Source organism: Odontomachus brunneus, unplaced genomic scaffold, assembly GCF_010583005.1.
Source record: "Odontomachus brunneus isolate Ranch 3 - 2012 unplaced genomic scaffold, Obru_v1 Obru_scaffold_055, whole genome shotgun sequence".
In the NCBI taxonomy this organism is placed as follows: domain Eukaryota; kingdom Metazoa; phylum Arthropoda; class Insecta; order Hymenoptera; family Formicidae; genus Odontomachus; species Odontomachus brunneus.
This window is the reverse complement of record NW_022639505.1, coordinates 575457-589256: the sequence shown is the minus strand read 5'-3', so window position 1 is coordinate 589256 and position 13800 is coordinate 575457. Positions and strand designations below refer to the sequence as shown.

The 13800-nt window shown below is 35.8% G+C and overlaps 1 protein-coding gene across 3 annotated transcripts in view; it reads left to right on the top strand.

Annotated features, from left to right (window-relative positions):
* LOC116845667 (protein rhomboid) overlaps positions 1 to 13800 on the top strand; it is a 561105-nt gene that overhangs the window by 526829 nt on the left and 20476 nt on the right. For all 3 annotated transcript variants that reach the window (XM_032818659.1, XM_032818660.1, XM_032818661.1), the window contains exon 5: positions 13576 to 13731. In XM_032818659.1, the coding sequence (XP_032674550.1) occupies positions 13576 to 13731 (156 nt within the window). The remainder of the gene's footprint in view (positions 1 to 13575; positions 13732 to 13800) is intronic.

Here is a 13800-nt window from a genome sequence, read left to right as displayed (position 1 = left end):
CCATGTTGCGAAAGTGGTCAAGACATACTTGGAAACGTTGAAATGGGAAGTCCTACCCCACCCGCCGTATTCTCCAGACGTTGCTCCCTCTGACTATCACTTGTTTCGATCAATGGCACACGGCCTGGCTGACCAGCACTTCCGGTCTTATAAAGAAGTAAGAAATTGGATCGATTCGTGGATCGCCTCAAAAGATGACCAGTTTTTTCGACGCGGGATTCGTACGCTGCCCGAAAGATGGGAGAAAGTAGTGGCCAGCGATGGACAATACTTTGAATCATAAATGTATAACCAGTTTTTTTACAATAAAGTCTCGAATTTTGGGAAAAAAACGGCGGAAGCAAAGTTGTACATCTAATATGTAAAATTATAGTTATAATATTGCAAAGTGTTTTTCATGGTCACCACGATTGCGAGTCTCTCCGTGATCTGAAACAAAAAAGCAAGTAAGAAAATTAATCTACAGACTTACTGCTATCGTCTGAAGTACGGAAATGCAAAACGAACTAGTTTTCAATTTAAGGCGTATAAACATAAAATTTAAAAAATGGACTAAACATTTTATGTTTATACGCCTTAAATTACTTGAAAACTGGTTCGTTTTGCATTTCCATACTTCAGACGATAGCGGTAAGTTTGTAGATTAATTTCCTTATTAATTTGCTTTTTTGTTTTAGACCACGGAGAGACTCGCAATTATGGTGACCATGAAAATCAACACCTTGCGCGCATATCATTATAACTATAATTTTACATATTATTTCTGCTTGTAAAAATTAGAAAGTTTTAATAAAATATGATTTAATAACCATACAAAGTTTGGGATTTGTCGCCCGCATAGTTTGAGGCCTCAAAATCGAGTTGCCCCCTTAAGTAAAAATTTAGTAACTATTTCATGAAAATAATAATCAAATACAGAGCAGATTTCATGTACAAAGGACTTTCAATTACAGTCAAATGAAGATTTTAATAATAATTACCAAATACGTAACATCTGTTGCCAAGTATTTGATGATTACTATCGTAAGTGTTATGAAATAATTGAATTCTGTTTGATGAAATATTTGGTAACTATTAATATTTAACTTGTTAAAGGAATGAAATATTTAGTGACTATCAATTGTACTTGTATTATATGTATCAGCTAATGATATTCGTCGCATGTGGACTGTTATTGAGTTGTTTCTAATATTTGCTAATAAATATAGCCACAAATTTCTTGAGAGTTATAAGAATATATTATAAGCGTGAGTCAAAGATATCATTGTAGAGCTTATAGAACTCACTAGTTTTTGTTCGATCATAAGGTAAAGCAACGGATGAGAGAGTTTGAGAAAAAATGCCGGTACAGAATCAAATAAAACCACGGACAGAATTTCATGTATAAAGTGAGAAAAAGCGTCGATGTAAAACATGAAAAATATCAATATTTTTAAAATTAAGTAGTTTTAAAGTAGGTAAATGCATTGTCCCCATACATCAATATATTGGCGGCCTCTGATTGTAACCTAATGAGTTAATCAATATTGCAACTTTACCGATTGCTCTTCTATGAACCATTTTCTCCTTTATTATTAATAACAGCATATTCGGTGATAGTAATTAGTCTGTTTTCCATTTAAATGTCCCGATATGCTAATCACTGTATTCCTATTAATCACTGCATCACTTCCCTTACAATTTATTTAATAAAATTCCTGAAATGCGTTCTGAAAAATCAGGTGTAAAACAATTATAATAAAACAATTTATTTACTCACAAAAAATCATCAAAGTTACACAGAGAGAATGATTTATCGAATCAAATAAATGTTTCTTTGGTATGGTCCAAACAAATGGTTTGATTGACACAACAAAAATATTTCTTTAGAACTAAGCCGCAAATAAATATTATTGTTGCGTCAAACAAAATTTTGTTCGATCAATTAAAAAATTCATTTGGACTATTCCAAAGAAGTGTTTATTTGATTCTCTCTGTGTAGGCATGATTTTAAGATCTTCAGGGTGGCATAAGGCCTTAAAAAAGGTGTATTATATAAGATACATTATGACTTAAAGAGTTAAGTGACGAACAATCTCGAAGCACGAATATACTGTGGACATAATATGCAGGGTGTCCCATTTTAAATTACGCACTTGAATATCTCATCAGGGGAGCCACCAATCCGAAAATAACCCTTACAAAAGTTGGGTTCGGAAATGAACGCAGGCTCTGATGTGAACAATTTTATTTTATACGAATGACTACTAATTCAAATATCTTAAAAAACAAACCACGATCAATTTTGCTTTTCAGGTCATGCTAGACTTGTAAGCGGTTCGACCTTGAAATGATTTTTAAAGGTCATTTCGACTCTTAACATAACTTTAAAGTTTTTATTTAAAAAATTCGATTTGACCTTCAAATGACCGTGAAGGTCAAGGTCAAGGTGAAATTGAAGATCACCATCCGATGTCCCCCTTCGAACCCAACAACTTTTGTAAGGGTTATTTGGATTAGTGGCTCCCCGACAAGATATGTATTCAGGTGCGTAATTTCAAATATTTTGTCCTTGAAATAACTTCTGAAAGTCATTCCAAAGAAGGGCCTCAAGTACCCATCTAAACGTAAAATTTTGCGCTCTTTCCGAATCCGGGGTCAAAAATAGGAGTTTCTATTTAAAAATTCGATTCGACCTTCAAATGACCTTGAAAGTCAAGGTCAAGGTGAAATTGAAAATCACCATCCGATGTCCCCCTTCGAACCCAACAACTTTTGTAAGGGTTATTTTCGGATTGGTGGCTCCCCTGACGAGATATTCAGGTGCGTAATTTAAAATGGGACACCCTGTATATATAGTCGAAGAGTTCTGCGGTGACCCTAGATCTAGTAAAGGTTCAGACTGTTATGGATGGTCAGCGTACTCCGAATTGCTCGAGGAGTCCACAGGTGAGGCGTACGGCGGCATACGGCGGAGGATTACGAGCGACAGTCTTAATAGACGGCGACAACCGTCTTCTCGGAGCGTCGTCTTCGTCTTCGTGGTCGTCGGATACGATGCGGCGACGTATCGGCGTGACGTCGCTTGTAATTTAGAACGGATCAAAGGTTCCTCCCGGGGGCGGCGGTCGGGTTCGCGAAGGGCAATCGGTCAGGTTCGCCAGGTGGTGCCCGTCGGCTCCAGACGTGCCGAATCACCGCCGGCCTCCGCTTCCATTTCCACCTAGGAAGCGACTAATGTCCTTGCTCATTTCCCACGATATATAGGCGGCCGCGCATCGATTCTCGAAGCGTCATCCGCCCCCGTTTGCCCGTCCATCCGCCCGTCCGCCGGCCGATATTAATGTTTAACTAGCGCGATCGTGTGTCTGATGCATTACCGTTGCTCCCGGGGTTGAAATTGTTGCACGAGGCTGCACGCGCTCGCTCGGTCGCTACGCGTTTGCGAGCCGTACACGACTGTGAAACGCGCGAATTGCGCCGAGTTGCCCGAGGACGCGTGCATTGGCTGTTATCGCGGTGCTGTCGCATAATGCGGCAAATGAACGGTCTCAAAAGAAGTGATTCTTATTACAATTTCACATAAATATTACGTAGCATCAATCTTTAATCCTTAATCTCTTAAAGTGAATCAGTGAATAGTTACTGATATCAGTTAATACCTTAAAGTGAATCAGTGAATAGTCACTGATATCAGTTATGAGTATAGCACTGAGCATTTTCAATGCTATACTTATAACTGCACTCAGTGTATATTTACTGTCTTCAGTGATGTTTGACTGATTCATTTTAAGAGAATACAACACAATATGAAAAAGGCACCACTTTGATACAATCATGGGTCTTTGAAGTCCGATGATTACTTCAACCGCTTACAATAATTTAAAAAATCTGCAAAAATTCATGAATACTCTTTCAAGTTATAGAACGAACATCCTCCCACTACCGAGTTTTATTAGGACGGAATTAGAAGTGGGGGGTTCTTCGACACTTCAAGAAACTTCTAAGAAAAAAATCTGTTGAATTTGAAAGACTCATGGTTGTATTCTACGGGTTAATCAACATTGACTTCTACAGAATGTCCCAGAATAACCTTCGAAGCTCTTTCGAAGTGAAGATATAGTACTGATTTAGGTAAATATAAAAGTCCTGTTTGTAATATTCGCATCGCTTTGATATTTCGTTTTGTGATATTTGCAATAATTACACTTGTTTAGAGCCAAAAATTATTTTTAATTAAACAAGGTGTTTATTGTAGATTTTTGGATATCGAAAACGATTCCGCAAATCAAATTTTATCAGCACATCAAGTTTCCATAATAATTGAGCTTTAATACGTAAGAAACAGATTTTTTGCGATATTTGATGTTTTTTTGTAAGAAAGAGTAACGTTATCTTGAAATTCTGATTAGAAAGAACGAATGTATTGTTCATCCCTTTTAAAATGCATTTATTTTATTTCAATATCTTATTTTTTAGTCAGGTTATGAAGGATTAAAGCTAGGAGCTATTATATATTAGAGATAGAGAGCATTTATATTAGAGATGGCTCTTAGCTTTAATTGACTAAAAAGTAAGATATAACTTGACTAAAAAGTAAAATATTGAAATAAAAAAATGTATTTTAAAGGGGATGAACAATACATTCATGAAATTCTACATTCATGGAAATCTGACGTGCTAGTAAAATTTGTTTTGCGGAATCGTTTTTGGCGTTCAAGAATCTATAAGAAACACCTTGTCTAATTCAAAATAATTAAAAAAAATTGTTTTTGTAAACTAATATTATCGAGATATTAATTAAGGAAGATTTGTGAATGATCATGCGAGATATGGCAGATAAGATAAAAGTCTACCATCGTCTACCATTTTCTTAATAACTTTGTAGATTTGTAATTATTAATTAAAGGAGATTGGCGAATAGTCGCTCCATAATATATTAATGTTATCTAATTAGTAACTATCCATAATATATTAATGTTATCTAATTAGTAACTAAAAATTTACAAAGTTATTAGGGAAAGGTAGAGAACTTTTTTGTTCAGTTTGATCCAGTAAACTATATACATACTGGAATGTTTAGTTAAATGGGAAGAAACGGGCCGAGTGAAAGGGAAAACAGGAACCGTTTTCTCTCTTTCTATTGTTGTACTGTTCGATCTGAAAACATCGGCTTGAACGGTTTGGGTTTAGAGACGATATTCATAACCTCTTTATAAAGGCTGCATTCTCAAATTTATTGCCAGTACTGAAAATTTATAATATACGTGACATAAACTATAGATTTCCAGTACTGGCAGTAAATTTCGGAACATAGTCAAAATAGAAAGAAATATTTCTGTGAAGGATAATTGTAAGCAGAAAAGAGCATAGAAATTTTCAACCAATCAAATAACTAGACAGGGAAAGAAGCGATGCCTTCAGCAACTTTATCTCTTTCTTTTCGCGCGTTTCTAAGCATTGCAGTAAGCATTCCAGTATAGGTTGAGTTCACTAGTTTGACGTAATGTATAAGCACGCGACGGCAGATGTCGCCACTGCAGCTTATCTATCATATCTCGCGTGATTATTCACAAATCTTACTTAATTAATATCTCGATAATTATTGCAAAATGGTATGGACGTTCACCTTAATCCGTACTATGCTTCCACGAGAGCATCGAAGATTATTTTTGAACACTTTGTACATTGATAAATTGTTATTCATTTCTTTCGACAGAACCTTCCAAATCAAGATACGGAATTACAAAACCAATGAAATCTTTGTTGCATAAATGTTTAATTGCTCGTTGTCTTGTTTTACACGAATAATTCCACGACAATCGATATTGCCGTCTCTGAAAATATAAGCTATCTTTGATACCGATAAATCGATATAGTTAAGTTACGAAAACGAAATTTTGAATATACGCGAATCGCAATTCTAAAATATGACAGCGTGATAACGCAGAAATTTTACTATACTCCTTGTTAACGAGAAAATTTGCTGCAATAACTAAAATAATATCAATAAAAATAAGTTTATTCTATGAGTAAATTGACGATTACTTGCATACATAATTCCTTCGTTGTGCGAACAAATCTGCTTGGTTATGTAAGAGAAGGAAATAGAATTATGAGGCGTGATAGACTGAACGAAGGAATCGAATCCGAGGGGCTGCTCTGCCAACTAAATTATCTCAACAACTCCACACGCTTTGACGAATTCTCTTTTCTTTCATTTCTCTCTTATTAGTGATTTTAATTGTCAAGAGAGTAAACCCAGTAGATCATAAAATATCTTAGTTTTAGATTGCTGAATCAACTTGTAAGAGAAGCTGTAGAAGAATATGAGAGAAAATATATCGGGCATAGCAGACTGGGCCGGGAATCGAACCCGCGACCTTTCGCTTGTCGAGCAACCTATCGGCTAGGTTGCCTAATCCCCGCACTTCGATACATCTTTCTTTTTCTCTTCTTAAGTGGATGCCATACTCTTGTTGAAAAGTCTACTGGCAAAATATTGAAAGAAAATTTTATAGAAAATTTTACGTTACGCGTTGGTTGCACAAAATCACAAATATTCTTATGCAATAAAAATATGTGCAAGAATTAAGAGGAGCATTATTTAATACGTGACGAATATGATAAAATATTTTACTTGCGAAAGTATTTGGAATTCTGTGTAACCAATATAATGTAAAATATTCAGAGGAAAATTAATATTCCATTGTTTTCAGATATAAGACCCGCTTAAGAAGAGAAAGAGAGAGGAGGGGAGAGAGATATATATCGAAGTATGTGTGGAATTTTTTGGGTAGCACTTCAGTTGGCAGAGTAGTCGCCTGGATTCGATTTTCCATTCAGTCTATTTTGCCCGAAAATTTGTCTCTTTTTTAAGTAACCAAAATTTTTTGCATAATTAAACAGATTTGCTCGTATCTCAAAGGAATTATGTGTGCAAGTAATAATTATCATTCTACTTATAGAATAAACCTACTTTTGCAAATGACGGTTGACACTTGACTTACATTAAGAGAATGGTGAAGTGGATGGCGAATTTGAAAAATGTCGATAACGCAAAGAGGATTGTCACTAATATAATCACGCCATCCTTTTCGAACTTATACATAGAACTTAGTTAAATGTATGTTGCTTTGTTTTACCATATATTTAACCGAAATCTAACCACGCATATATATGTAGAAATCTCTATGTAAACTTTTCGTATATTCTTAGGCTTCTGAATTCAGATGCGAAGGTACAGCAATGTTCTACAAAATTTTTCTGTTTCTGTACCATACTTTCGGTACGCTCTTAAAATGAATCAGTGAATAATTATTGATATTAGTATAAATATAGCACTGAATAGTTTCAGTGGTATACTTTCTATACTTGTAACTGCAAATCAGTATATATTATATATAATCAGTATATGTTCACTGCTTTCACTGAATTATTTTAACCCTTTATAGGGCAAAACTCCTTGGATATGACAAATGAGTTTCTTCTTTTGAGCTTCATTAAAATAGTCCTTAGAAGTATTTTAATCATCATCATTTTTGAGACTGAAACACATTTTTGATAAGAAATATCAATCGCTATAACTGTTGTACCAGTGACCATTCAAGGATGCGTTTAGAACCACTCCCGATTCTCTCAGTTAATTCTGTGCTGCTGGTACGACTTATGTACCAGTGGCTTATAAAGCGTCGTCTACAATGAGAACTTGAGCCATAAAATTTAAACTTTAGGCCCTAAGCCGTAAGAAGTTGACCAATCACAGTCAATTATAAGAAAAATAATCGACTGTGATTGGCCAATTTCTTACGGCTTGGGGCTTAAAGCTTAAGTCTTACGGCTTCAGTTCTCATTGTAGATGACACTTAAAGGGTTAAGAGAATATGTACAAACTGCGGAACTTTGGAATAGACGAATATTACGCTGACAGTTTTACATTTAAGATCTTTTTTTCTTTGTTTTTGTTATATATTGAGCAATGCTTCTATCTATTTTACATACTTTCATTGCGTAAAAGCATTTGTAATTCTGTATAAGCAATAGGACGTAAACTTTGCAGTAAAATTCAATATGTCAGTATTCTGTCGGTGAAGTTTCCAGCTTCCCCTTAGCGTGACATGTCGCCGTGATTTTCATGAATCAACGTCTCTCTTCAAAACACAAAGTCTCTCTTTTCTTGCGAAATTATCTCATGCAAAATCCAACATCTCAATCTCAATCAAAGACGTCTGGCCGACAGAGAAAAATGGATCGTCGCGTATGACAGACAAGAGCGATTTGTCGTCGGGAAATGTGCACGCTTAGCGATGTTGATCGCATCACCCGGTAATTTCGAATGTTGCGTCGCGCGTATCGACCACTTCTCGTCGTTAGCACGCATTTCGGATGTTGCAGCGAAGCGCTTCGGACTCCCTGCATCCATGCGCCGTGGGCAGTCTGTCAAATTACGGGGTAGGTACTCGGAGACAGGCCCCTAATTCCGTTTCTAATAACCGGCACTAGTCCACAGCCGGAAGCGCTTTGTGTCGCCGACGTTCGCGAATCGACGAAATGGCCGGAGCCACTGTGGACAACCCGCGTCCACCATGGACATAAGTACATAAGCAGAGAATGGAGCACGAAGGAACGGGACCCGGATAGATGGGAGGCGTGTTCGTTCGTCTTGCGTTTCGCGCATATCTCGAAGGATTACACGTTTCGTTTACTCTCCCTGCCACATCTCGCTTGCCACACGGAAAAAAAGGTTTGGTCGAGTTAACCAAATATCTGGTCGAATATGAACGATCCAGAAATTGAAGTAACCCGAATTCTGTTTAAGTCAACCAAACATCTTGTTAACTTAAATAGAAATCAGGTTACTTTAAAATTTCGGAATTTCTGGATCGTTCATATTCGACCAGATATTTGGTTAATTCAACCAAACCTTCTTTTCTGTGCAGAGGGTGAAGATTTACGACGTACAAAAATACCGACCAGCTCTTACACGTTGGGATTTATAATGCATAAATAGCTTTGTAATGTTAAAATAATTTTCTAGTAATTATTATTAAAGTAATTAAAAAGTGATTTTAAATCAAAGTAACGTTGTAGTATTATTAAAATAATACAGTTATATTATATAATATAGTTATTATTGAAATAATTAAATTTATTCTAAATTAAAGTAATTTTATAGCAGTTATTATTAAAGTTATTTTATAGTAAAAATATAATATTTGATTACCGAGGAATATATCGACGATCTGAAATTATTTGTTTTCTTTCTTTTAAATAAATGCTTTTTAAATATTTTAGCAGAACTGCAATGTATGTATTATGGAGTAAGAAACTTACTATATTCCTTTTAGAAGAATAAATTCTACTTAAATTCTAAATTCTATTTAAATGTTTCAGTAGAACACACTGCAATTTATATACTGTGCACTAAGAAACTTATTATGTCCCTTTTAGAAGGATAATCTCTAAATTTATCCTTACATTACTAGAAAACATGAAAAATTCAAATTAAAAAAAATTTATACAAAAAGGAGAAAATTATAATCTTCTCTCTGTGTACACAGGGATAACAATTTGTTGAATCAAATAAACGTTTCTTTGGAGTATTCTAAACAAATTTTTTAGTTGACACAACAAAAATATTTCTTTCGAACTAAGCCGAAAATAAATATTTTTATTGCGTCAAACAAAATTTTGTTCGATCAATGAAACAATTCGTTTGGATCATTCCAAAGAAGTGTTTATTTGATTCAACCAAATCGTTCTCTCTATATAGGCATTTCTCATATCTTGCTAATCTCAATTGTACAGTTTAAAGTTTCTCTCGCTTAATTTAATTATAAAAATATGGCGAGATTGTGAAACTCCGTCTCCCTCCGCTCGTTTATACTCACGAAGCAGAAAAGTTCGCGAGACTCGTGCGACGTGTATCCTTACGGAAGAAGTACTTTATACGCCATATCCTAATTCCTCCTACGATGTTCACTCGTTCACCCAACGAGCGACGTTTTCTGCATTACGCGCGGCGCAACAGATGTTCCCGCGCGAACTGCAGGAAGCGAGGGCAAGGGCAAGAGGGCGCGAGAGCGAACGAGAGAGATAGAAAGAAAGAGTGGCAGAGAAAGAGAGGGAGGAACGGGAGAGAGAGGGCTTTTGGCGCCGTTAAATTGGAGCGCGGGGCCGTGCGAACTTTCGAGTTGTTGCGCGAATATTATTCTTATTTTATTCGCCGAGGGCGACGAGAGCGGAAAATTTCCTCTCCGCACTTCGTGGTTGTTCGGGAACGAGCGTTTCCCGCTCAGACAGACAGTGGCTGAAACTCCGTCGGCGAGAAACTCAGCTTCGCGAGAGAGAACGGCCGGCGCTCTCCCTTTCTGTCTCTCGCTCTCCTCGGAAAATTTCGTTCATTACGTAATCCCCCGTGTCCGTGAATCGAAGGGCTATAGGCGGCGCGGAGTTTCCGCAAATGAATAAGAATATAACTTTTCTCCCACTTTGTGACTCTTCCATTTCGATACTAAACGTCGCTGTGGCCGGGGGAAATGTAATATTCGATTAATCCTGGAAGAGCGTGTCCCGATCGCGTCCCCTAAATTCGCAATTTTTCAAATGGAATTGGACACTTTCAAAATACCGTCCTCGGTATCGAATCAACGAGCGTAGTTTTGAAATCGTATCTATTCCTGCTTTAAACCTATATTCCTACTTTAACCTCTTAATACGATTAAAAGACATTTTTCATCTATTCTATTTTTTTCTCTCTCTTGATTTCGTCTCATATCTCCACATATGTGTAGCATTCAATAAGAACACGACTTTCCATATTTTATAATTTCTTTTTATAAAATGAACAATATTTGTTAATACAGAGAGAGAGAGAGAGAGAGAGAGAGAGAGAGAGAAAGAGAGAGAGAGAGAATCAGAGACGTGAATCAACATCTAATTTCTAAAGCTTTAGTAACCGGAAACTTTACGTCACGGAAAGTCACAATTAACTTCTTGAAAAGACTGAAACGTAGTACTCTTGTATATTTCGTTTGCCTGTATATCCCTTCATAAAAGATTATATTTTAATGAATATCATACTAAAAAGCATTACTGTTGTATTCAACAACTGTAGAGAAGTTTTTCAAAAAGCATTACTGTTGTATTCATCAGCTGTAGAGAAGATCGAATCTAGTTAACCGAAAGAGTATGTCGGCCAAGTGCTTTCTTTATGTATTTCTCATGAGCAGAATAGTGGAAATAAAATCATGATGTAAAACGGTGTTCAGAATATTTGCTTCTTCCTGAGTTCTATTAAAATCAGAGCAATATTACAATTAAAAAATAGAGAAACCGATTCAGGAACAGTCAAATATCTCTTTGAGCATCTCGAAATTTCGCATCAATATTCTAATATTAATATTCTTCGTGAGTAAACAAACTTAAGTGACATGTTATAGTTGGAATAAAGTTTTCCGCAAACGTATGACACACTGTTTTAAGTAATAAGAGCAATTTTCATTCATAAAATGATTGAAATCGAACATATGGACGGACGAAGTAAAGTTAGCCTATAATTAAGGATCAGTACGAGGGATTACAGAGATCTCTCGCAGAAATCCGGGAATTACTAATCAGGATAGACATTTTACATGTAGCCTTCTTATACCTAAGATTGTTATCCAACTTAATCTGGTACCAAAACAAGATGACAGATGGTTGCACAACAAAATATACGGTTTACATGACCGTTGAGGCCATAAAACATAATTAGTATAGAGGAAGCTTATCTTTATCGTATCTGTACAGTCAACCACAACAGTTAGTTGTCTGAGAGTAAGTTCAAAATTCTGAAAAACGTAATACTTTGCTCCAGTCTCCCCTCTGCTTTAGGAGAACTATGCGAAGGACTTTCGGTGTTCTGATGCAATTTTGAACTTTTGGAGTTCGGATGAAGATTACTTGCACACATGATTTCCTTTTGCTGCACGAGCAAATCTGCTTGATTATATATAAGAAAAGTATAAAAAAGTGTGTAAAGGAAAAGAAAAAGGCGACTGCTGTACTAACTACGCCACCTAACTAACCTCACGCTTCGATATATATATATATCTTTCTCTTCCTCCTCTTATTAATAGTCTAGTAGTCATTTTTAACCCATTAACGCCCAAATGTGCTGAAATTTTACGATGATTTGAACCATTTATTTTACTACGGAAATGAGGTCTGTTGTTTATAAAAAGTACTATTCCTATCAATTTCGATGTCGCTCTATTAAATAGCGTTGAAACAAAATCGCAATTTATGCAAAATTTTTGCAAAATAAAATTTAAAAAGTATGTTTTTAGGGCTAATTTTTTCTTCCGTTATTTTCTCCATAGAAACGTGTTAATATCGCTCGAGAAAGTGACTAAAACGTGTTGCCGATACTTTAACTTAAAAAATATGCCATGGAATTTTTTTCAACAAACATGGCGATATCAAAGTGGCGGTCGATTTGAAGCATTTAATTCGAATTTTCGTTTATATTTGGTTATCGAAATTGTTAATATTTCCTTACAATATTATGAAAAAATATGTATATTATAAAAAGAAATTGCGTAAAGTCACTTAAAAAATTCAAAGTAACATTGATTTTTTTTAAGAAAAAAGTTACTTTCTAATTTTTTTATTGCAAGTAGTAGCTTTCATGAAACAGATGAATTTACAACTTTTTCTTTAAATTGTCGGAAGCGTCTCCAAAAGCATGCAGACCATTACGCTGAATTCTCTGTACATCTGGTCCTCAATGTGTTAAGTTCTTCAAATCGCTTCATATACTTCTTATACCTAACAAGAAACACTAAGCAACTAAAAAATTCAAAAAATTCTGAAACTATGTGTACAAGTACAGTAATTTATCTGCAACACAAAATTATTTTTTGTTCGTGCGGAATTAGGGGGTGAAACGTTCCTTTGAAAAAAAATCAGTTTTTTTCTTTTGAAGCGAATATCGTCGAAACTATGAGATAGAAAAAATTTTCCAAAGTAAAAATTGAATAATTTCATGAGTACTTTAGAACTATAATAAGCAATTTTTTTTAAGATTGTGGTGAAGTTGGAGGTATACAATAAATTTACAAATAAACAAATTTTTTTATTATAGTTTTAAAGTACTCTTGAAATCATTCAATTTTCACGAAAACTTTTTTCTATCTTTCATAGTTTCGACGATATTCGCTTCAAAAAAAAAAAACCGATTTTTTCAAAAAGGTTTTTCACCCTCTAAAACTGTAATTCCGTACGAGCAAAAAATAGTTTTGTGTTACGGATGAACTACTCTACTTGCCCATAAAGTTTCATGATTTTTTTGAATTGTTGAGTTGCCTAGTGTTCCTCATAAGTATACAAGGATGTGTCGCAGACGTCATTTGAAACCGCGGCGTTAATTTGTCACACAATCATCCGGCCATCGTCTCTAGTCTCCCTTATTCCCGGAGTATTATCCTATTATCGCCGCTGTTAGGAGAAACGGCAAATAAACACGTGCCAAGTCGATAACCCGAAAAAAGGGAAGAAAACAAAAATATACGTGCGGCGAACGGCGTAAAGAGGTCACGTTTGTTGTGCTTTCAGGTTCGTTGGGCACGTCGGTGTTCGACACGGACGTATATCTCGTCGGGGCGAGCGGGGGCGTTTACGCCCTTCTAGCGGCGCATCTAGCCAACGTCCTCCTCAACTACAACAATATGGAATTTGGGATAGTTCGGCTCATCGGCATCTTCGTCATCGGTAAGTGGACCTAACTTCCTCGATTGTCGGTTCTCTCTCTCTCTCTCTCTCTCTCTCTCTCTCTCTCTC